The 24,649-nt window shown below is 57.7% G+C and overlaps 1 protein-coding gene across 1 annotated transcript in view; it reads left to right on the top strand.

The window, feature by feature from the left end:
* Positions 1-24,649, top strand: part of SORCS2 (sortilin related VPS10 domain containing receptor 2) — a 474,224-nt gene that overhangs the window by 414,278 nt on the left and 35,297 nt on the right. Inside the window, exons 9-12 of the mRNA XM_073804818.1 lie at positions 2,359-2,538; positions 7,334-7,480; positions 12,509-12,611; positions 20,560-20,636. Coding sequence (XP_073660919.1) covers positions 2,359-2,538; positions 7,334-7,480; positions 12,509-12,611; positions 20,560-20,636 — 507 coding nt within the window. The remainder of the gene's footprint in view (positions 1-2,358; positions 2,539-7,333; positions 7,481-12,508; positions 12,612-20,559; positions 20,637-24,649) is intronic.

The raw sequence follows: 24,649 nt of genomic DNA, 5'->3' as shown, positions 1-24,649 counted from the left end.
CAGCAATTTCCCTTCTTAGATTTGTGATGAGGAAATACAGAGACGCAGAGATCTATGTCTGGGAATGTTTATGACTGTCTTGCACTTAATGCTGGAGATGCTAAAAGCTCACCAGTGGGGAAATATTCAATGAAATACGGTACATCCACAAAAGGGAATACCATGCAGTCATAAAAGTGCTGTTTATAAATAACGCTAACGACAGAGGAAAATGCTCCCCATATAATGGGAAAGAGCAAAGCTGCAAACCATACATGAAAAACTATATGAATCCCACTTGGGAAAAAGCCCAGAAGTAAACATTTTTAAATGTTAATGTCAGGTCTCTCTAGGGGTAGCACTACAGGAAGCTTTCTCTCCTTTACACATTTTTCTTTGTTTCCCGGATTACAGTAAACATTTACCCAGGGGCGGGGGCGGCAAAGTCAGAATTAATACAATAACAGTAAATACTGATTGCTTCTCGTGTGATTAATGCCGGGCACTGCATGAGCTCAGAAACTCGGGCCGATGGAAGGCTTTTTCCTGCTGAGGCTGCAGAATGACCAGTTTCCCAGTGGACACAGTGCAGCCTGGCCTGGGGCCGAGCATGGAGAAGTAGGAGGGGAGGTGGGCGAGAGAAGCAGAGATGACCTCACTTCCCCGGTTTCACAGGCGTCCCTCAGACGCCCTACCACCCCACTGTCCCATTTCACAGATTGGGACCGCCAGGCCTGTGACCCCTGACTCTGTAACCCCTCCCTGGCTGTGAGCTGCTTGGTCCACCCATGTCCGTGTGTTAGATTTACAGCCACGGACCAACGCCCAGCTCGTGCCGCAGGGTTCTCCCTGGTTGGGAGGTGCATCGCAGGTGTTTCACGGCACTGCCTCCCTTTTCTGCAAAGCCCCTTCTTTTGGCTGCACGGCTCAGGGGGGGTGGGTGGGCGCAGGCAGGAGGGGAAGGGGCCTTCACCAGCCTGTGCCCTGCCCAGGCGGCCTCTTCTTCTCACGATCGAAGGTCTTGCTTGGCTGCACAGAATAGGGACCCCATCTGCTATTAGAGAAAGAGAAACATTTCCTGTCTCTGTGCCCTAACATCAGGTGAGAAATGCAAAAGGAAGTGTACCCCCAAACTGCGCCACCTGCAGTGGGCGGGACGGAGGGTGGTAGCCAGCCCCCTCCCTCCGCCATCCATCCTCAGCTCCTGGATCTTGGCAGCTCTACTGCCAGAGGGGCAATAAAAGTCTCGGAGTGATAGAAGGCAAACAGTAGGGGCTGCAGAAGAGCTCCTTATGGCTTTGAAATGGGCCTGTTCGGATGCCTTTTCACGCGCCTCCCACGCAGTAGTTGGTGCCGGCTGGGAATGAAAAGGAAAACGAGAAACTAGGGTTAGCCCTGGGTTTCTTCTTCTTCCTTTTTATTCATTTTTTTTTTTTTTTTTTTAATTCTGAATTGTAAAATCTGGCGCTGACACCCCGGACGGCTGCCCGGCCCACTCAGGAGCTGCCCGACCTTCTGGTCCAGGTGGAACCCAGGCTCGGGGCCTTGGCCTTGGCTGCTCAGGCCAGCCCCCTTCCTGCCTACTGGCCAGGCGCCCGCCCTCGGCTCCCATAGGGCCCTGGGCAGCCCAGTGCCCTGGGGGAGGGGGCCTTGTTGGCTGTGTGCCTGGCGGGGGCCAGGGGTGACGGTGGCCTGGCCAGGGGGAGCTGTGGGCAAAGGGCAGCTCCCGTAGCAGGCCGGTGATGCAGTCCTGGGCGTGAGTCTGGAGTGAATTAATCCATCCCTCCCACCAGTGTACGTTCCCAGAGGGCAGAGGCCAGCGGGGCTCCCTGGTGTAGCCCTGGGCCTAGAACAGTGCCTGGCACACAGTAGGCTCTTAATGAATACGTGTTGAATGAATGAACGGACAGATGACGGGCTTGATCCTCGGGATGGGAGGGGGAGGGGCCCGGGAGGAGACGCCTCCGCGCCTCCCAGAGGTGATGGTCTGGGCTGCATTCTGACGGTCTGGGGGTGCGTGGAGCAAAGCTCCCCCTCCTCGCTGCAGGGGCAGATGGGAGGAGGTGTCACTGCGCCCCACCCAGTGTAGAGGGTGGGAACGTCATCCCCATTTCGGAGGTGAGAAAACGGAGGCCCAGGGAGGTAAAGGGACTTGGCCAAGGTCATAGAGCTGAGAGGGCAGAGCCAGGATGAGAATCTAGGTCAGCCTGACTCCAAGAGGGGTGTGGCCAAGCCCCTCACCCCCGCCAGGCCTGAGGCCTGCCCCGCCCCCCAGGCCTGCTCACCCCTCCCCCCATTCCCCCTCCCCCCCAGGCCAGCTTCCCTCTCCCGCGTGGGCCCCCAGCCCGCCTCTGACCCCGGCTCCCCCGCCGTCCCCAGGATCTGCAGGTCATCAGCACAGACGAGAGCCAGGTGTTCGTGGCCGTGCAGGAGTGGTACCAGACCGACACCTACAACCTCTACCAGTCGGACCCGCGCGGCGTACGCTACTCGCTGGTGCTGGGGGACGTGCGCAGCTCGCGGCAGGCGGAGGAGAGCGTGGTCATCGACATCCTCGAGGTGGGATCCTCAGTGCGGGCTGTGGTGGGCCAGGTGGCACCCCTGTCCCGGCTTCCCCCCCCTCCCCCGGCTTCCCTCCCCTCCCCACCTCCACTGCTCCAACCCGGGGACCTCCCAAAATTCTGTCAAGGGGCAAATATTTTAGGCTTCGCCGGTCAAAAGGGTACTACGCGGTACTTTTAGAACAGGAGAGAAAACTTGCTCTTTCTGATGAAATTCAAGTAACAGTAATGGAGCACCGTGTGATACAGGTCTGCTAATGAGAAGAATGGAATTTGGGGGGGATAACATTCTGCTGAGTTGGGGTCCAGGTTGTGGTCCCCATCATCGACTCGATCACCATCTGTTATCTGTTCAGGGCTCCTGCCCTGAACGCCACTGCATGAAACAGGCAGGTGACAGAAGCTGGGACCCTCCCCTGTCCATCTCCGGCCTCGCGGCCTCCCCGGCCCCAGCCCTGGTCTCCTTGTCCCTCCCCTCTGTGTATCCCATGTCCGTCTGGCTGTCTCTTGCTCCCTCTGTCTCTCGCTTGGCCCTGCAGCTCCTCTCTCTGAGGCTGGGGGTTGAGGCCTCCCCGCCTGCAGTCCTCAGACCTCCCTGTGCCCTCCCTGGGGCCCCACCCCTATCTGTGTCCCATTTAAGCCGCTTGCTCTTGTCACGTGACACCGAGGGGCGGATCAGAGGCTCCGAACTGGGGCTTCCGGCTCCCACGCCGGGCTCCCTCCCGCGAGAAAACACCCACGCACCGTCCTGTACTTGGATTCTGTGAATGTCAATCCCTCACCCACGGTGGGCCCAGCCTGGACCTGGCCTTTCACGGTCACCTCCTCTGTTCTTGTCCACACCAGAGCCGGGGAGGGGGTCCCTCAGCCGCTTTACAGGTAAGGAACCCGAGGCTCAGACAGGGCAAGCCACCTGCCCAGGTAGACCAGAAGTCAGCGAAAAACCAGAAGTGGCCCAGGTCTGTCGGTCCAAGCTCCATCCATCCTCCTGGCCAGCACTCCCTCGGTAGGTCATTCACCCTTAAATTCCTCCCTCATGCCCTGCCCTCAGGGAGCCCCCAGCCAGTGGGCTTACCTGCAGGGGCCGCGTGTTCTCGTAGTAAACGCCGGTGGCGGTCCTGCCAGGCTCTGCTGTCCCTGCGGAGCTGGGGAGGGTGTCCCGTGGGTGGCGAGCTGAGCCTTGGGCATCAGTGCGTGTCAACCCGGGTGGGAGGCGTCCTCCTGGACAGAGCCAGGGCTGCAGCCTTCCTCCTTGAGTTGTCAACAGCTGAGCAGAACCGAGGGAGTAATGAATGTAATCATTTGTTTGCAATGAGAGCCCATTTGTCAGGGTTTACTTCCCGAGCTGGACAGCCTGGGGCTCACTGCTGCTTGCTGAAAGTTACGCACAGGACAGGCGTGTAATCGACACGTAAGGAGGGCACCTCGGGCGGGAACGTCCACGGCCCACTGCGGATACCCGGTACCCCCTGTACCGCACACCAGGCTCCAGGCCCTACCCCCGGGACACAGGGAGGAGCAGACCACCTCTCACGGGGCTCTGGACTCTACAGGAAGACCAGCTCCCACCTGGTGTGTCAGCCTCTAGAAGACACCATGAGGGGCAGTCGGCCAGCCCAGGGTGGAAGTCAGGGAGTACTTCCTGGAGGAAGGGGTGCAGACCGAATTGAGGCTGAGCAGAAGTTAGCCAGCTGAGGAGCCAGGGAACAGTGATTCACGCCAAAGACCAGGCAGTGAGAGGCCGTGGGGATGGGAGGGAGTTCACAGTGGTCAGATCCAAAGCTGGGCCCCCTCGCAAGTGACTGTGCTTCTCTGAAATCCACTTAATGGGGATCACAGGTAGTGGTTACAAGCACAACTCCGGAGCCCCACTGCCGGGGTTCAAATCCCAGTTCTGGTATGTGTTTGCTGTGTGACCTTAGGCACATTACTTAACCACTCTGTGCTTCAGTGTCCCCATTGTGAAATGAGGACGACAGTAGTACCTTCCTCAGAGGGTTGCTGTGTGAATTCGAGGCCTCCGTTTCCGTTAAACACATACAGCAGCACCTGGTGCCAACTCAGTGCTCGGCAGGCTCTCGACAGTTTTCACTGCAGGTGCCTTTTCTGTGGATTTGAGATAGTGCATGGGAAGGGCCTGGCCTAGAGGTTCTACACATGCCCCAATTCCATTACTGTCATGGTTATCGTTCATCCGATGTCAGATCCAGGAAAAATGTCTTATCCCAGACGTCACGGGCAAATACTGACCCGAGAGGCCTGGGCTTTCAAGGGCCTGTGAGCTCTGACCTCTGCAGGATGAGTCCTGGTTCCAGACAAGGTGGCACCCCTTTTCTGAGGGCCTCTTTGTGTTGGAGCTTGGGTGAGGAAGGGGGTTGAGGGGGCTTCCAGTCTCGTGCCCTGACCCTGAGGAACCCTGGCCACAGCTGGGAGACGGTCACTGTAGTGGGCTGAACGGGGGCCCCCGAAAGCTACAGCCACAGCGAATCCCTGGAACCTGTGACCGTGAGTTTATTTGGAAAAAGGATCTTTGCAGCTGTCATTAACTGAAGGATCTTGAGATGAGCTCATGCTGGACCCTAAACCAATGACAAGCGTCCTGGTAAGGATCAGAAGAGGAGACGCAGACACACAGGAAAGAGGGCCCTGTGAGACGGAGCAGAGAGTGGGGTGATGTGGCCACAGCCCAGGAACACCTGCAACCCCTTGAAGCTGGAAGACACGAGGAAGGATCCTCCCTGAGAGACCAGAGGGAGGGCAGCCCTGCCAACGCCTTGGTTTTGGACCTCTGACCTCCAGACTGTGAGAGAACAAATTTCTGTTGTTTTAAGCCCTCCCCGCCCCCCCTCCCCCCCCCCCCCCCGCCACCAGTTTGTGACGCTTTTGTCACGGCAGCCCCCAGGAAGCGAGCACAGCCACGACGGGGGCGGTTATGTGACGTGGGCACATCCATGCCGGAAGCCAGTGCTCAGCTGATCACACCCTCCCCAGGGAAACGCGGCCTGTTGCTACCTCTTCTGGGATGGGAGGGTCTGTGTTATTTACTGCTGAGTGTTTTCACGGAGACCAGTCGGGATATAAAAGAGCGCTTTCCAAATAAAGCAAGCCATCACTGGGCAAATCAGCAACGTGTCTGCCCCTAGGACATGAGGGGAGGCATCTAGACTCAGCACCCAGCAGGCCAGATGCCCGCCCCGTGGGGATGCCTCAGGTGAGCCAGAGACAGAGTGATGTCACCATGAGTGAGAGGAGGGGCTGCGGTCCTCCTGCCCCTGGGGCTGTCCCCCAGAAGGACCATCCCCTAGTCCTCGTCTGTGGAGGTGAGGGCCAGACCCCTGGTTTCCAGCCCAGAGAGAAGCATCCTAGCAGAAGACACAGGCAAAGGGGGATTGAGGTTATAGCAATCGGCAGATGGGAAGATTTTCCAGAATTCTCCATGGGGCCCACTGCAATCTCTAGGGTCCTCACATGTGGAAGGAAGGGCAGAAAAACACACAGAATCGTGGAAGAATGGCCAGGGAGATGCTGTACCGCTGGCTTTGAAGAAGCAGGAGGGGCCACAAACCAAGCACCCCAGCACCCCAGACACGGGGAAAGACAAGGACACGCGTCTCCCCCGGAGACTCCAGTTGCTTTCAGCCCGATGGGACCCGCGTTGGACTTCCGGCCTCCAGAGCTGTAGCGTGATCAACGTGTGTAGTTTAAGCCCCTCTGCCTGTTACCTGTTGTAGCGGCCACAGGAGGTTCATACACAGTTCACTGAGCGTCCGAACCTCTGGGATCCGCCCTGGCCTGCTCCCCACCTGTCAGACACTTGGCATTGAGGCTTAGGAAAGCACCAACCTCCTGGGGTCTGAGAATTTAATGAGACGGTACATTAACTCCCTCGCCCGCCACGTAGAAGGCACTTAACAACTGTATATTATGACTCTCACCCTAAGCATCCCACTTGGCCGTGGAACTTCAGGTAAATCCCACAACGCAGCCTCAGCTGCCTTGGCTTCCTGCTCTTTACAGAGCAGCAAAAGCTGCTTCGGGCTCACGGGGGCTCCGAGGAGCTCCGGCCGCACCAGCGGGCCTCGGTGACTGGGTCCAAGTCTTCCGTGCCCAAGGAACTTGCCGAAAAAGTTCATTTCTGTGGAACCAGGAGGTTGAACAATTGGGAATTGCTGATAGCTGACCCTTTCTTGTGCGCGAACTCAGTAACCGATTATGGGATGTGTGTGGTCACTGCCCTGGGCCCCTCAAGAAACCCTGAGAAAGGGGGCACAGGGAACCTCGAGCCCCATCCAGGGCAGGCTGGGGCCGGCACAGACTCTGTCCTCACAGTCTGGCATCTGCGTGTGGCATCTGCGTGTGGGGCTGAGCTGAGGCAGTCCCCGGATGAAAGCCCAGAGCGACTCCATGGGTCCAGGCCCTGTGGGTCCACTGGGAGGGAGGCGAGGGGCTAGGGCTCTGAATCAGGAGCTCCGGCTAAAGACAGCGTGACCGAAATGCACAGGCACCTCGGGGACCAGGGCTCTGCTTGCCGTCCGACAGCCAGGGTCTGGACCTGGGAGGACAGCTCAGTGTTGTGAAATGCACTCGGAATTTGGGGTCAGACGGTACCTGCTCCCAGTCAAAGCTCAGGCCAGCGTCTCTGGTCCCTTTTCCCCCGCAGACCCACTTGCCTCCAGGGTGTATAGCCAGCTTCAGCTCTGGGCTGTTCTTGGGGTGAAGTGAGGCCGTGCACACAGAGCTCTTAGCAAGGGGCTGGGCAGGCTTTTGCCATCCTTCTTGTACTTCTGTCCCAGGTCCGAGGGGTGAAAGGAGTCTTTCTGGCGAACCAAAAAGTCGACGGGAAGGTGGTGACGCTTATCACCTACAGCAAGGGCCGAGACTGGGATTACCTGAGGCCTCCCAGCACGGACATGAACGGGAAGCCAACCAACTGCAAGCCTGTAAGTGCCCTGCTCACTGCATACACCTTCCCCGGGGTGGGCACTAGACGTTACCTCAGGACCCAGGGGTCAGAGATGCTGATGTCTGAGAAGGACCATCTGGGAGACATGAACCACCTATTTCTCTGGGTGTGGTGGAGAGGGCCACATGGAACTCCTTGCTTTACAGAAGAGTTAACTGGAAGTCAGAGAGGGGAGTGTATCAGTCAGCTCCTGCCACAACAGTGCTGTGTAACAAGCCGCCCCAAACAGCAATCACTCTTCTCGAGATCTGTGAGAGGCTGGGCTCGTTCATGCACCTGGGGGTTGGTCGATTTAGGAAGGGATCTAGTATCCTCCTTCTGGGACCAGCCCATGCACGTTCTCAGGCAACAGCAGAGGTGCAAGAGAGTGAGCAGAAACATTGCAAGAACACTGCAAGCCTGCTTGTGCATCTGTTAAGCCCTGTTGGCCAATGTCAAGGGCCAGGAAGTACACTCTGTGGAAGTGGGGGGGCTGGATAAGTGAGGGGGAGCCAGGACACAGCCCAAATGTCATGAGCCCTAAGCCAGTCCAGCTATTCCAAGGGTGCCTTTCTACATGAATAGGAGTATAGGCTGCCCCAGTGTCTTCACTGCCTTGGGGGTGGAGAGGGCTGGAATGCCCTTTTCTTCTTATTCAGTAAACTCCTACTGACACGTGAAAACCCTGTCTAGATGTCCCCTGGCTTCAACGGGAAGGCCCTCACAGCCAAGGACCCCCATCCATTGCTGTGCGTCTGTAACTGAAAGGATAACAGTGCCTATTTCACAGGGATAGTCATTCAACAAACACGTAAGGGGACCTACTATGTGCAAGGCACTGTTCTGGGTGTTGGGAATATATCAGCACACTAAACAGCAAACAATCCCGCCCTCCTGAGATCTGCCTGGATCTCTGCAGGGCCCCTGAAGATGGTAGGCACCCTGCCTGGACAGCCACTGACCACCCGCCAGGGCCGGGGTGGGGCTCTGTGCTCTCCGGGCAGAGCCTCGGCCTGGGCAGTGTCAGTCCCTCGCGCCCTGACCTCACCGACCAGGGGCCTGCGCTCGGCCGCTACGCAAGCCCCCCTCCCGCTTATAACGGGATAATAACACCTGTCGACCACCGGGGAGAATTAATCACCTGCCCCTTGTAAAAGCCCTTCTGAGAAAAAAATTGCTGTGAAAGGGCTGATTTTTGTATCATCATCGACAAAGTTAAGCCATGTTAATCTGTCAGAGCAAGTTCTCGCTAAGAATAGATTCTTGTCTCCAATTATGCAGCTCAGCGAGGAGATAACCTTTCAAGATTTATGTCCCGGCCTTGAAATAATAAAAGTAGGGGTCAGCTGGTAAGCGCGTGGCTGCAGGCAGGCACGCAGAGAGCCCGACGAGCACAGTGGACAGAGGACAAGTATCGGGACAGCCAGCTGGGCACAAAAGCCAGAAATCGATCCCAGCCTTGGCTCCGAGGCCCAGCACGCTGTGTGCGCAGACCTGGCAGCCGCGGGTGGGGGGCTGGGCCAGCGTGGCCCTTCTCCTGGGTTTCTTCTCCGTGTCCACTCAGCCACGCGGCCTCCAACTGCACAGGGCAAGCTACACTTGAGGGTTTATTTCTCATCAGAAATGTGATTCCTGCTTATTGCCAAATACTTGGAAAAAGCAGAAATGTACAGAAAGGGGTATAAGTTACACCTGTAACCGCGTCACCCAGAAGTAATGGTCCTCGGGCATTTTTCTGGTCCATCCTTCGGCTCACAGTCACGTTCAAAAGTCCTCTGTGGGATCCTGACACGTGTGTGATTTCTGAGTCTTCCATTTTTCTCTTAACTCTGGGTCGTGAAGGTTTTCCCAGGCCATTTGACCAGCTCTCTGGCTGGGGAGCTTTCCTGCCAGTGACAGGGAATAGATGAGTGTGGATCAGACCTGTTTTAGGGTGAGAAATGGCCCTTGGAAGACGGTTTTGCATCTGTTGACATCTGGACTCAGAAGGAAAACCCATTCGTGTTGCTGCCCGTGGTAACGCTTCTCAGCTTCCAGGCTGAGCCGAGCAGTGGGGCGTCCGGCAGGGGCGGCTGGCGGTGTGGCCCTCCAGCAGTCTTTGCCACACGCCCCTTGAGAGCACCAGCCGGCCCCTGCGTGTAGAGGGGCCGAGAAGGGGGAGCCTTGGGACGGTGTGGGCCTCCCAGCTCGGTCCACGTCACATCCACCCAAGCGCTGCAGGTACCCGGGCCACCCCACCAGGACGAGGCATTCAGCACCGACTCCCCGGGCGCCAGCCTGTGCTTGAGGTCTTCCCACCCTTGGCCTGGGTGTCCTCGGGGGACCCTGCCGTGTCTGACTGTACACCCCGAGAGCAGCCTGGCACACGATGCTTCCCATCCCATCACGTGTGCAGGTGCCCAGCGCCCTGGGGGTCGGCCTCTCCAGCCCTGCCTGGCCTTCCAAGCCCTTTATCAGCTCAGCTCAGTGGGCTGGGCCTTGCGTCCGCTTGTCAGATACCAGCAGAGCACCCGCTACAGCTCCAGGACCGGCTGGAAGGCATCTGTGTGGCCCTCCACGGCGCCAAAGGGGACTGCAGCTCTGTCTGTGGGCCACTGCCGACCGCAGGGAACCCTGAGGAGTGTTCCACTTCTAGCTCCAACAGGCGACCGGCAGTCAGGACAGAGCAGCAGTGGGCTGGGGAGCGGGAGGGGCAGCCAGGTTCTATGAGCCACGGCCTCAGGCTTCCTCTGTTCACTGCACGCAGAGACAGGGATATTGTGTGCACAGCGCATCAGGGAATGTGGAAAAGGCCGGTTGCAGCCTGGGGAGACCAGCCCAGAAGCTTGGCCGCTCCAGGCCCCGCCTGGCCCCCCGGGACCTCTGGGGCACCAGAGCGGGGCCATGCCTGGGCCGGACCTTCTCAGCCCGGGAGCATGCCAGTGGGACACAGGAGGGCGGGCCACGTCCCTGCCGAGGGTCCTGTTCCTCCTGACGTAGAGCTTCCTTCTGCAGGTAGAGACTTGGCCCTGCTCAGAGAGGTCATGGGCACCCCTCCCCCTGGACACGCCCTCCCCGTTACTGCCTGGTGGTTGGATGGGCGAGGGGGCCGAAGGGTGTCACCACAGGTATTAGGTCACCAACCTGCTTGTCAGCTGTAAGAGACCAAGAGAAATCCAGAAGGGGGGACAGCTTAACCTTCCACAGGGGGTCAAGTTTGTCCCGTTCAATCTAGGTGTTCCTGGATGGGGACTCTCCTCCGCGGTGATTCCGTGACCGGGCTCCCCCCGCCACGGGGCCCTGCCATCTTCAGCCTGGGGCTCCCGGCTGCCCCGGGGAGGGTCTCTAGCCCAACCAAGTCTGCTTCAGAAGGGGCCTCTTTCAGCTCATTTTGGCCCCTCTTATTTTGTTTGTTTTTGGTAGCTTGACTGAGGTACCAGTCACGTCCCATACAATTCACCCATTTAGGTGTGCAATTCAGTGGTTTCTAGTATCTTCGCGAGCTGTGCAACCAGCACTGTAGTCCATTTTAGACCATTTTCATCCCCTCAGAAGGAAACCCTGTACCCTCTAGTCACCCCCCGCCATCTCCCATCCCACCCCCTGCCCTGAGCAACCACTCATCCACTTCCTGCCTCTATAGATTTCCCTGCACTAGACATTTCCTGTCAGTGGAGCCGTACAGCATGTGATGCAACAATTAAAACTCTGGTGCAGACAAATAGAGCCCATCGCCCACTGGATCGGGCCCTGGTGGCGTCTGACCCAGATCCACATCGAACGTACTGATCGGTTCCATTTTTAACTTCAGATAATCTGTGTAAAACATACTCAGTTCACGGACCAGAAGCAAGTGTGAAAGAAACATAAACTGTAGAGAAAAAACATCTCTCGGATGGATTTCGGTAGCCAGTAGAATACAGCAATGACAGTGGAGCTCTGCAATGACCCGGGAGGTGTGGGCGACGGGCAGCCCCGGCTAATGGCTGGCAGGTCACTGCCCGGTGCCATGTCCGGTGGCCTGGAGGGAGCTGTGCGGAGACCTTGGGCCTTGTCCCGTGCCCTTGTGGTCTGTTGTGGATGTGACAGAGGGATTGTGGCCTTGAGTCACCGAGGCCAGGGGAGAGGAGACTCGGGAAGGTCAGTCCAGAGGACACATCATTCTCAGCTCGTCTGTTCCCCCAGGATCCCCCAGCCCCAGCCAGGGGAGCTGGCTGTGGCCTCTGCCATCTCAACAGAGGGTGGGGCTGCAGGCAGCTGGGGTGGAGACAGATGAGGGGTGTGGCAGCGCCGGGCAGGAAACAGCTGGTGCTTCCTCGTTCTGGGGGCTGCTGGCCCAGTTTGCCTGGAAGTACCAGACCGGCCACGGGGCTCAGAGCATGGACTTTGGAACCAGGCAGCCTCAGCTGTGGTCCCAGCCCCACCACTGCCCTGGCAAGTTGCTGGTAAAGTACTGGTGCCGGCCCAGAGGCAGCGGAACAGCAACGTGAGTTGCCGTTGGATGTCTTACTACAACCAGTGTCTCTGCCCCTCCAGCCAGGGCACCAGCCGGGGCTGCGTCAGGGTTGCACTGATGCTCGTGAGTAAACTGGGCTCTAGCGTGCCTACCTTACCCCCTGACTCTCCCATAGGGCGCAGGGCTTACGGGGTGTCCCGCAGCTGTCGCCCGATGCCCAGGCTACCGTGGTCACCTAAGAGGCCCCCAGTAAATGTTCTGGGCGGATGAATGAATGAATGAATGAACGTGGGCATGGACCGTGCAGTCTCCCTCCCGGAGTCCCGTTCTGCAGCCCAGCTCCGCACTCAGGAGCCACGTTGGGGAGCCCACCCTCCAGCACCCAGGCTGGGAGAACCCTCCACTGGAGAAGCCCACCTGGCCGCCAGCCTCCAAGCCTCCTTCTGCCCTCCCCCGACCCCTCTGAAGCACTCCTGACCCTACCTTCACGGCCAAAAAGCCACAGGGGTGGATTCAGCCTCGGCCTTACCTTTTCTCAGGTCACTTCTCCCTCCCAAGTGCTGACCGTGGCTCCCTCTCTCCCCTCCGCAGCCGGACTGCCACCTGCACCTGCATCTGCGCTGGGCCGACAACCCCTACGTGTCAGGCACTGTGCACACCAAGGACACCGCCCCCGGCCTCATCATGGGCGCAGGTAAGAGGTTGCCATTACTGTCAGGAGCCATCACTGCCTGCAGGACGCTCCAGTTTCAAGGGTAGAACTTGATGGTCACGGGCCTGGGGCCATGGTGTATCCACTGGGGGCAGTGCCACAGTACCTCCAGGAAGCCAGCTCACCTGGCACATCACCCTGAGGGGTGATTGCATAGCCCAGAGTGGGCACCTGTTATGTGTTGACTAATGAAAGGTGGATGGATGATGGATGGAAGGATGGATGGATGGATGGAAGGAAGGATGGTTGGATGGAAGGATGGATGGATGGATGGAAGGAAGGAAGGATGGATGGATGGAAGGATGGATGGATGGAAGGATGGAAGGATGGATGGATGGAAGGATGGATGGATGGATGGATGGATGGAAGGATGGATGGATGGATGGAAGGATGGATGGATGGATGGATGGATGGATGGAAGGAAGGATGGATGGATGGATGGATGGATGTGTAGATGGATGGGTGGGAGGATGGATGGATGGATGGAAGGAAGGAAGGATGGATGGATGGAAGGATGGATGGAAGGAAGGAAGGATGGATGGATGGAAGGATGGATGGAAGGAAGGAAGGATGGATGGATGGATGGATGGATGGAAGGATGGATGGATGGATGGATGGATGGATGGGTGGATGGATGGAAGGATGGATGGATGGATGGAAGGATGGAAGGATGGATGGATAGATGGAAGGATGGATGGATGGATGGATGGAAGGATGGTTGGATGGAAGGATGGATGGATGGAAGGAAGGATGGATGGATGGAAGGAAGGATGGATGGATGGATGGGTAGATGGATGGGTGGGAGGATGGATGGATGGATGGAAGGATGGATGGATGGGTGGGTGGATGGGTAGATGGATGGGTGGGAGGATGGATGGATGGATGGAAGGATGGATGGATGGATGGGTGGGTGGATGGGTGGATGGATGGATGGATGGATGGGTGGGTGGATGGGTAGATGGATGGGTGGGAGGATGGGTGGGAGGAGAATTGGATGGTTGAAAGGATGGATAGTCAGATGGCCCAATGGAAGAATGGATAACAAAATGGCTAATGAATACATAGAAGGATGGATGGGTGGGTGGATGGATAGATGGACAGGAGGACAGTTTGCATCATGGTTGACTTTTATTGGTCCCTAAAGAAGGTTCTAGTTTAGTGGGGGAGAGAGAGACACATATACAACTAACGTAAGGGGGAAAAAAAGAAGTATACATTGTGATTGTGTCTGTCTACTCCATTAAACTAGAACCTTCTTCAGGTATCACTAAATGTATGCTGATCTAAGAAAACTCTAAAATAAGGTTTATGTGAGTTAGAAGAATCATTCCAAATAAAATCACATGTTTTACAAGTCCATTGCCAGGTAGCGGCTGGCGTCTGGTTTTCCTTTTACCCATCAGCGTGGGGATAGCCTCACCAGCTCTCAGCAGCTAAGGCCGGGGAAGTGTCCCTGATGCCATGGAGACAAAGGCGGGGAGGACAGGACTGTGTGCGTCGTATCCACAGTCGCTATGGTGGCCCTTTCTCCCCGGCCAGGCCCTGAACTCTTCTAATCACCATGACAACCCTGAGAGGTCAGTACCCCTACTTTATGGAGCCCAAGGAGAGGGAAGACTTGCCCACAACTTGCAAGGTGCCAACAGGAAGCTTGAGACCCACCCCAGGCTCCTCAGGGAAGGGCAGCCCCAGCCCCAGGAGGGGCTGCTGTGCCCCTTGAACCTGCAGTAAGCAAGGCTCTGGGGCGGGCCCATCAGGCCCGCCACTCATCTGGGCTGTGGAACGGCCAGGCTGAGGCTCTGCACAGCCAGGGTGCAGGTGGGGCGAGTGGCAGTCGGAGAGACAGTGCCTCTGCCCATCGCACGGGGGGACCACCAAGGCCTGGGCCGGGGCTCACAGCTTCCTGAATCAGGGGCTCCCTCCCTCTGTCTACTCCAGCACCATCTGCGACCCGGAGGATTTGCACCCCAGACCCTGAGCTGGATGACGCATCCGCCCCTTCAGCAGACGTATCCCAGCACTGAGGCCCGGGCCTGGCTGTGTGTGAGAGAGTGAATGAATGAATGAATGAATGAGTGAATGAATAAATGAGTGGCCGTGCTGAGATGGCAGGAATGGCCTTCCAGGCAGAGGCGGGAACGTGTTTTTCAGAACGACCGAATCAGAGCCCATGAAGGGGCTGGGAGGTGAGATCCCCTGTCTGCTCTGTGAGTCTCTGATGGCGGGAGACCTTGGCTATCCGAGGGGCGTCTCCCGTTATCCTGGAGAGGGTGGCTTTCCAGTAGGGGAGCGAGCGACACAACCAGACAGAGAGGACTGCAAGTAAAGCCTTTCATCTTCTGAGTGTCCTTCTGTTCATCTGCGGCCCCGGGGGTCTTCATCAATGACTGCGATTGGGGCGGGGTCTGCCCGCTTCAATGACAGACGTGCGTCAATCAGTGAAAAATCACACATGAGCCTCCATTTCAGTGCAGCTCATGGGGCTCCAGGTCCCATGCAGGGACGGGCTGGGTCGCCCATGTCGGGCACCCCCTGTCTTGTGGACTCTGATCCCTGGACCTGAAGGCGATGGTGTGTTTTTTTTTTAACATCTTTATTGGAGTATAATTGCTTTACAATGGTGTGTTAGTTTCTACTTTATAACAAAGTGAATCAGCTGTACATATACATATATCCCCTCCCTCTTGCGTCTCCCTCCCACTCTCCCTATCCTACCTGGCATGGACATATATACACTACCAAATGTAAAATAGATAGCTGGTGGGAAGCGGCCGCATAGCACAGGGAGATGAGCTCAATGGTGTATTTAAAATGCATGTTCGTGATGGGTTGAAACCCCAAATTCTTGACCAAAGTACAAAAGGCGGAATTTCAAATGTTTCCACCGCTCAACGGCCTTGAAAGCTCTGGACGACCATTCCAGCCCCCCAGGGATGCTGTGAGGATCTGCAGGAGGTTCACTTCATTGTATGCCAGTCACACGGAGAGCGGGGAGCGGAGGGGGTGACCTGGCAGCCTCCCTCCCTCTCACTGTCCGCCCAGGGGCAGGATGCTACATTTATATTTCATTCTGCTGCTTTTTCATCCCACCCTGGCTCTCCTGAGACGGATCCATCCGTGCAATGTGGGCCAACTGAGGTGTAAACGTTTTACATCCTCCGCTCCCGCCCTGAGCGTCTGCTGGGAACAGAGGGGAAGGTGGAATGAGCTGGGCTCCCTCGGTCACCGCTGCGGCCGCCGAGCGGGGACCAGTTTCCCACTGGCGGTCCCCACAGCGGGCTGGACGACGTGGCAGGAGCAGTGGGGCCACGTGACGGCCTGTGCCTGGCTCAGCTTCCCGAGGCAGCCATGGGCGATGGCCGCCTGTTTCCAGGGAGTCTCTCTCCTGATCTCCCCGCCATCCATCCCTCATTCCGCCCTGAGGCAGGCAGGTGGGGGTTACGAGCCCCAGGTTCTGCCACCTCCAGCTGCGGGGCCTTGGGCATTTACTGGACCCTCTGAGCCTCAGCTTCCTCACCTGCAAAACAGAGGATGAAACTCCATCGTAAGGCTGATCTGGGGATCAGGTAGAACGCATCCACACCAGGTGTGTTCTACAGGTGGCCCTGTCGTTTGAACAGTGTCTGGACATCACTGTCCTTCTACTGGGGACCTGCCCTCCGGTTCAGTGGACAGAGGCCAGACCCACAGATGGAGGTGGAAAATGGAGCCATGAATCCAATGAGAAAGGGAAAAGGATGGTTCAAGAAGCAAAGACCAGGGGCTTCCCTGGTGACGCAGTGGTTGGGAGTCCGCCTGCCGATGCAGGGGACACGGGTTCGTGCCCCTGTCCGGGAAGATCCCACGTGCCGCGGAGCGGCTGGGCCCGTGAGCCATGGCCGCTGAGCCTGCGCGTCCGGAGCCTGTGCTCCGCAACAGGAGAGGCCACAGCACTGAGCGGCCCGCGTACCGAAAAAAAAAAAAAAAGACCGGAACTCGAGCTTCTAACTGCCAGGGTCTAGAAACAGCCATAGTGAACCCAGAAATAAACCCAGCGGGCCGAGAGTGCCAGCTGGAATGTTCTTCCTGACTGGGCGTGTCAAGGGGATGCGTTCTGTAAAGGTAGCAAATCACAGACGGATGGCTGAGACAGAGGGCGCCGGGCCCGATTCTGACTTGGGCCTTTCCAAGCTCTTGCCCTGGGGCTCTACATCTCCCTGAGCCTCCGTTTCTTCATCTGTGAAATGAGGGTAATAATCTCGGACTTGGGGGCACTGAAAGGTCTGATGCAGGTGGAAGGCCCTCCCTGCCCCACTGCCCTGCGCCCGTCCTGGGCCACCGCGCAGCACACGCTGCTTCCGGCTCCTCGTCTGGACGTGAACCCTCAGGACCACACAGAGCACAGGCTGCAAACGCTTCCCGGACCCCGGCTCTGACAGTCACGTGACTGAAAAAACCTTGAGGGGCCTGGACGGGATGCTCGGAGCACCCCCGCCCGCTCTGTGCCTGGAAGACCCCCGGGGCTCCCGGGAGGAGCCCAGCCTGCCGGCCCTCCTGCAGAGTCCCTTCCTCTGTGACTCAGCCAGTCGGGGACCCGTCAATCCCATCAATCAACCTCATCGATCCCAGATGAGAGGCCGAGGGCCGGGAGGAGGTCAAGAGCCGACCCGAGGCCCATCAGCCAGGCGGGGTCACCCGGGGCCTAGAAGCCGGGGACTTGGCAGCACCCGGAGGACCAGAGGGGCGGTCCCCTTACTCCTGCTCCAGCTGCCGCAGGGCTTGCTCCGCCACGTTGGGGGCCACGGTGAGGGGTCCTGGGGTGGGTCTTGTGCTGTCGCTTTGCTCTGTTCTGGCCCTGAGGCCTGAGCCACTCCGCAACCTGAAGACCGAGGAAGCAAGGAGAGGAAATGCAGTATGTGAGCGCTTACTGTATACCAGGCCCTGAGAGCACAGAAGCGGGGTGGAGGGGTCGGGGTGTTGGGGGAGGAGGTCCAAGGAGACCCCAGAACAGCCCGGAGGGGACGTAGAGGGAGGCCTTTCTTAGTCGCATCCCCAGGCCTCAGTTTCCCCTCTGTAAAGTGAGGGCACCAGCTCCCGTGTTCCTGCAGAGCCTCCCACTCTGGTGGCCTGTGGATGCGTTCTGTGAATTTCCCCTTAATTTCCCCCGGTGCCTGTTAGGTGACCGGCAGCCTGACAGCCTTGGTAGACGGAACAAGGAAAACAGATTGCGTCACTCAAAAGACAGACATCGCACCCCTGGAATCATGGACTATAAATTTGCCTGGGAAGTAGAGCTGACGCCATATCCTTTGCCGCACGGCTTCTGTATTTGACGCGCGGGTCCTGGCGTCCCTGCTGGCATCTGGAAGGATGGGGAGATAAAGGGCTCGCCTTCCTTCCTCTGCCCACGCCCAGCTGTTGCGTTCATTCACTCATCTCCCTCTTTTCATTCAGCAGCCTTTCCTCAGCACCTTTAGGTGGCCAGGCGGGTAGAAGGGAACCCAGCTCAGTACCTGGCCCTCTGCCCCACCTCCCCTGACTGACCTCCCCTCCCACCTCCGTGCCGTCGCCAAGGCCGGTCCCTCTGCCTGGCACACCTGCCCCTTTCCCTTGGCCGGTGGCATTTGTCTTTTGAGGCACAGAGCAGAGGTCACTTCCTGCGGGAATCTCTCCTTGATTCCCCTCCTGCACGGGTCCGTTAGCTTTCTCTTCTCTGCTTTCACAGTTCCCTGGGCTCGCAGGCATCCTGGCTCTGTGCACGGTTGCAGGGCATCCTTCTTCCCCGGCTAGGTTGAGAGCTCCCTGGGAGCAGGCACATGGTTACTCAGCTTGGATTCCTCACAGCTCAGCACGAGGCTGGGCAGAGAGCAGCCACTCAGCAAATGCTGATGAATGTGCAGCAGTGGGTGAGTGGGTGGAATTGATGAAAAAGAGATAGATGTGTGGATGGAGGGGTGGTGGATGGGCCGATGGATGGATGATAAATTAATGAAGGATGGATGGAGGGATGGCGGATGGACCGATAGATGGACGATAAATTAATGAAGGATGGATGGAGGGATGGCGGATGGACCGATGGATGGACGATAAATTAATGAAGGATGGATGGAGGGATGGCGGATGGACCGATGGATGGACGATAAATTAATGAAGGATGGATGGAGGGATGGCGGATGGACCGATAGATGGACGATAAATTAATGAAGGATGGATGGAGGGATGGCGGATGGACCGATGGATGGACGATAAATTAATGAAGGATGGATGGAGCGATGGCGGATGGACCGATGGATGGATGATAAATTAATGAAGGATGGATGGAGGGATGGCGGATGGATGGATGGATGGACGATAAATTAATGAAGGGTGGATGGAGGGATGGCGGATGGACCGATGGATGGACGATAAATTAATGAAGGGTGGATGGAGGGATGGCGGATGGACCGATGGATGGACAGTAAATTAATGAAGGGTGGATGGAGGGATGGCGGATGGATGGATGGATGATAAATTAATGAAGGATGGATGGAGGGATGGTGGATGGACCGATGGATGGACGATAAATTAATGAAGGGTGGATGGAGGGATGGCGGATGGACTGATGGATGGACGATATATTAATGAAGGAAGGATGGATGGACGGATGGATGGATGGATGGATGGATGGAAGATTTGGGGGTTGGTTGGACCTCAAAAAAAGGGCAGGTACGCAATCCCTCTGCCACTCTCCTTGGACTCACTTTGCCTCATCTATTTGAGGATAATCCGTCTCCTCTGGGATTTTCCAGTGACGTCTAAACCTGGCTCTGGAAGAGAGACTCCTGACAGCACCACATGAATAAGTCTCCAAAGTGCAAGTGGTGCACACGTTGCCCAGGTCAGGGGCTCCAGGAGAGAGTCCAGAATGGCTTCAGTGTTCTCATAACAGGTCCCCTTCATCCCGGAAGCTCAGGCCCCTGGTCCCTGCCACCATCATGTGGTCACAGCGGAAGCCTGCCCAGTCTGACCCATCAGAAAATCCCATTGTCCAAGGCCCTTCCCAGGAGGCCGTTAGGGGCATCCAGCCCATCTCAGAGGCCACCGAGACTGTCCCGCAGCTGCGTCTTCTAGGTGGCCATCTGCAGGGGTCCGCTTAGGCTCGGTTTCCTATCTGTCAGCTGGAATCACCTTGGATGCTAAGTGGGGATTCTTCCCCCTCCGGCAGCAGCCCCAGGATTAAGTGCCAACCCCTCAGAGTGGCCTTCAAGGCTGGTGACCCACCTGCCAGGCTGGTATGGGTGAGCCAGGACCCAGGAGGATCCTCCTGGCTGCACAGCTGGCTGGGTGCCCACCTCACCATCCTCCCAAACCTCCCCTCAACAGATATTTAATGAGCCCCTACTTTGTGCTGACGCTGCCTCCCACCTGGACTGCCCCAGACTGCCCTGGACCTGCCTCTGGACTGCCCCAGACTGCCCTGGACCTGCCTCTGGCCTCCCCCGCACCCGGCCCCCAGGGCGCCTCCAGACGCAGGCCCAGCCATGTCTTGCCGCAGTTCCCGTCAGGGGCTGCTGTGTCCCCACACTGCCCACCTGGCCAGCATCCTCTCTAGCCTCCCCCCGACCCCCACTCCGTGCTTTTTCTTCCTGAATCACACTCGTCACCGTGGGTCCCCCTGAAGCCCCCAAGCTCTGCCTGCACCTGGGCTCAGCTGGAGCTGCCTGAGGCTGGATTTCTCTGGGCAAAGTTAATCTTTTATTGCTCAGACTAGGACCCGTAGTGGTGACAGCAGGCCCGTCACTATACGAGGAGGGCAGAGAGGGGCATCCGCCGGTGGCTTTGGTGCTGGGAGGTGTAGACCCAGAGCACATAAGGCACCAACCTTGTGTGGGGACCTGGCTGCACTCAGACCTTGGTAAGGGGGAGAGTGGCCGGTCCTAAGAGCAACCCTGCCACTTTGCTTCCGGACCAGGTAACCTGGGCTCCCAGCTTGTGGAATATAAAGAAGAAATGTACATCACCTCAGACTGTGGGCACACCTGGAGGCAGGTAAGGTGGCAGGGAGGGGCCCGGAGCCCACCATGCTCACTCCGCCGAGGCTCCTGGGAGAGTCTGTTCTCTCACCCCTCCCTCCCAGAGGAGTTCCGAGGAACGCTTCTTCATCTTCCCCGGCCAGAGGGGCTGCACACGGCTCCCTTTAGCAGGTGTTACATCACCAGCTGTGAAAAGAGAGCCCAGGCCAGGCTGCCCACACCGCTGCTGTTCTTTCAGCAGCCACTGCTGGAGAATTCCAGACCTGACGCATCTTCCCATGGTCAGACAGGTTACCGTGAACATCGAAGCGATGGGGATCAGTGCCAGGGACGGACTGGGGGTGCTTTCCGGCAGGAAGCCCCACGGGGACTCAGAAGGTTGGCTGAGCCCAAAGGCCAGGAAGTGGGGGCCCCGAGGACACCCCCCGGGTTCCTGGCAGGGGCAGCTGCTGAGTGGATGGCACAGACTTGGGAGAGAAAGTGGGGAGGAGCAGGTTTTGGGGGGCCACGGCGAGTCTGGGTTGGGCCTCCTGGGACACATCCATGAGATGATGATTTGACGCTCAGTGTAGCCCGAGAAAAGGAAAAGCAGGAAAGGGAGAAGAAACAGGAGAAAGCAGTTATGCAGGGAACGGCCCCCAGCACTGGGGGTCGCACTGTGAGGACCCCTCCCTGCTGCGCCCACATGCGGCTCAAATTCTCAGACTGGAGGGCGGGATGCTGCCGGCCAGTGGGCGTCACGCAGAGCAGGTCGGGTGGGGAGCAAAGGCTGACGGTCCGGCGCCCTGTGCAGTCAGGTAGCCCAGGAGCCAAACCCACGCGCTCCGCCCCAGGAGAGGCCCCGTTGCCCTCTACCCTTGCTATTTCTTTCCAGCAAAAAAAAAGGCCTCATCTGGTCTGCCAGCTTCAGTGACAGTTTCTACTTTAACTGCTTAAGAAAATGCACTAAATTTTTGTGTGCATCTCCTCTTTCGGTGGATGCAAGAAGCTCTGTTTTCAGGTCAATTTTTTGCACCCCTGAGTATCCCACTTAGAGCCCCCTGCCCAGGTACCACACTGGACAACTATGTTAACCCCCAAAGTGTGAAGCTCACCTGTACCCTGGGTTTAAAGCCCTGGCGTTTTTTAATAATATGCAAGGAACAAGGAATTTTGAAAAGGGCAAAAGAGATCTATTGTGTTATAATAGTCCTATTTCACTAAAACTAGTGAAACATGTCTAAACGTTCTTAAAGGTCACCACCTGTCCACTGATTAGAGAAACCGCCCCCCTGCTCCTGGCTTGTTAGACTTTACAGACCAGGTGAAACAGAAGAGAAAGGTATTCACGGTGGCCACTTTTGTCAAGCAATTTGCTTAGGCTTCAAACTTGGGAACTTGTCAGAATTAAATGGGAGAATGTCTGTTCAAGACTGAGCTGCGGTACCCGTTTCTTCCCCAGTGATGGGGGAGGGGTGGGGGAATGGGGGGGCTCGGGTGCTTGGCAGGGGAGAGGGGGGTGCCCGTGTGTGCGCGTGCGTGTCAGGGGGAGGGCGATTACTGGTGGGGGGCAGTAGGCAGAGGCCAGGGTGGGACAAAGGCACGAAGGCCAGACGACCAGGTGAGCTCAGGCCGGTTTGTCAAGGATGCGATGAGCTGTCTCTACAGCAAAACTCTTAGAATGTGAATTACAAATAACACTGTGCGTGATGCCTAAGGGACGTATCATTTTATTTTATTTTATTTATTTTTTGGGGGGAGGATGTATCATTTTAAAAACATGACTTCCCTGGAATGATCAAAACATAGAACACATTTAAGGAGCCCCCTCAGAACTCAGGGTGTGGGAGAGAAAGGATTGGGGGACCCCTGCCTAGGCGATGGTCAAGGCACAGAAAACCATAGCAAAGGATGTGCAAAGACCCTGTGGTCCAGTGGTGGGTGTTGGAGCCCCCTTGTTCCTGAGTCCCAAGCTAACGAGAGTGGAGTTGCCCATGGGGGTCCCCTGGGATGGCTGGGAGGCACCCCATCTCCTCAGTGGATGGACAGGACAAACGCCCCCCTGCCTGTCCTTGCGGGAGGAGGGTGCAAAGCATGTGGGGTCTGAGCACAAGTGAGGGTTGTGCCCACGTTCGGGGCCGCGCCCCGGAGCTAAATCCTGCTTGGGAGCAATCCCAGGACCCACTTCCGGCTTACCGTTCATTCGTACCACCCCTGCAGATCTCCCCAGGAAGGGAAGCGGGTTAGGCCCCCGGTGGAGTGGGGAGGAGGGCTCCCACCGGGCCGGTGGGCAGAGGCCTCTGCAAGTTCAAAGGCAGAGACGGCTGTGCTTGCGGCATGCCATGGGCCTCTAGGACCACGTCGCGGGACCCAGCGTGGTTTCCACCACCCTGCCCGGCAGCCCGGAGGTCCCAGGAGGGATTCTAGCTTCTCCTTGAATAATCCCCGGGACAGAGAGCTCACTGTTTCCTGGAGGAGAAGACTCCTTGCTTCACCTCCCCCGCCCCCCTCAGCGTCCCTCCCCCAGGAAGCTTCTAAAAGGGGAATCTGTTCCCCTCACTCCCCAAGTAAACCTCGGTGTCCCCCACCATCTACGGGAGGGTAGACCATCGGCTGACCCACGCCAGCCCACCCACGGGCCGCTCCATCTGCCCGCAGTTCCAGCCCCAGCAAACAGCTCGTGCCCCCCCCTCCACTTGGCCACACTGCTGTCTGTAACCTCCTCTGCACACACTGTTTCCCCGCCCGTAATGCCCTTGCCCCGCCCAATGCGCTGTGACACCCCCGCCCCCACCCCCGGGGTGCCCACCGGCTCAGGTCTCGAGTTGAACTGGAGCACATCATTCACCCCCAGAACACGGGCTGGGAGCCCTGTACTGTGGCAGAACCTGGGCTGGGCAGAGAGGGTGGGTTCGATGGGCTGCTTGTTGGTATCCGAGTGGGCGAGTCACTGGGTGGAGGTGGTCTGTCTCCTTGCGGGGGGCGGGCGGGGGGCAGGTGTTTCCCTGGGCTATGAATTTCTGGGGCGTTAAGCTTTCATTTCTACCTCTGGATCCCAGGACCCAGACAGAGGACATGAAACACTGGGTGTGTCTGACGGGTGGAGAGACGGGGAGGGGAATTGTGCGAAGTTCTTCCCCACGGTACCTAAAGCCACACGACGTCACCTCCCTCATCCAGGAGGTGCTATCTGAGTTAACGTAGCCGCAGGCAGCACCCTTATCCAGAGTGCCACCCAGAGCACCTGCCAGAGCTTAGGACACCCAGGCCCGGGGACTCCTCTGACCCCGGCAGGCGCGGCCATGGAATCTGCGGGGAGGGAGATGCAGGGGTGGATCCGGGAGGCCCCAAGCTAGTGCTCTGGGCCCTCACCCCACCCTGAGACCTCGTCACTCGCAGGTCACAGATCCTCCTCCAGCTGAAAATGTCCTGCTCGTGGCGACAGCAGCTCCTGGTGGATGCGGCCCGCGGTCCATCAGAGACCTGGGGTCTCTACCCTAGCGCTGCCAGTTGCTAGCTATGTGGCCGCAGGCAAGTCGCTGTGTGTCTCTGAGCCTCTGGTCTCTCTTTGGAAAATGGGGAGGTGACCTCTGAGCGTGGTTGCTATTAAACAAGGCTCTGTACGCACAGCAGAGGCCCCCGTGCCAGTCACCCAGTTCTCCCCTCCCCCGCATCAGACATGTTAAGGGCACAGTTCGCAGGTATCCAGGTCTCTTCCACCATTCTTCGTAAGGGACCTCTCCTCTTTAGTCAAGCCAGAAGGGTTTCCTAGAGAATTCCTGTGACCAGCGGGAAAGCCAGCAAGATGATGAGAAGGTGGAAATATCTGGGGAAGAGCTTTGCAGGCAGGGCACAGCATGTGCAAAGGGCCTGAGACGTGTTCAGGGAAAGGAGGCCAGGGTGACTGGTATACGGGAGGTGGGAGAGCGTGGGCAGGGGCCTCTCATACAGAGCCCCAATGACCAGGAGAGGGTGTGGATGTGATTCTAAGGGCCATGGGGGCCATTGGAAGGTTCTGGTGGGGTTAGGGGGTGTGGGGGTAATGGGATG

Source organism: Tursiops truncatus, chromosome 5 (assembly GCF_011762595.2).
Source record: "Tursiops truncatus isolate mTurTru1 chromosome 5, mTurTru1.mat.Y, whole genome shotgun sequence".
Classification (NCBI taxonomy): Eukaryota; Metazoa; Chordata; class Mammalia; order Artiodactyla; family Delphinidae; genus Tursiops; species Tursiops truncatus.
Note: the sequence above shows the minus strand (reverse complement) of the source record. Positions and strands in the feature narration are given on the sequence as shown.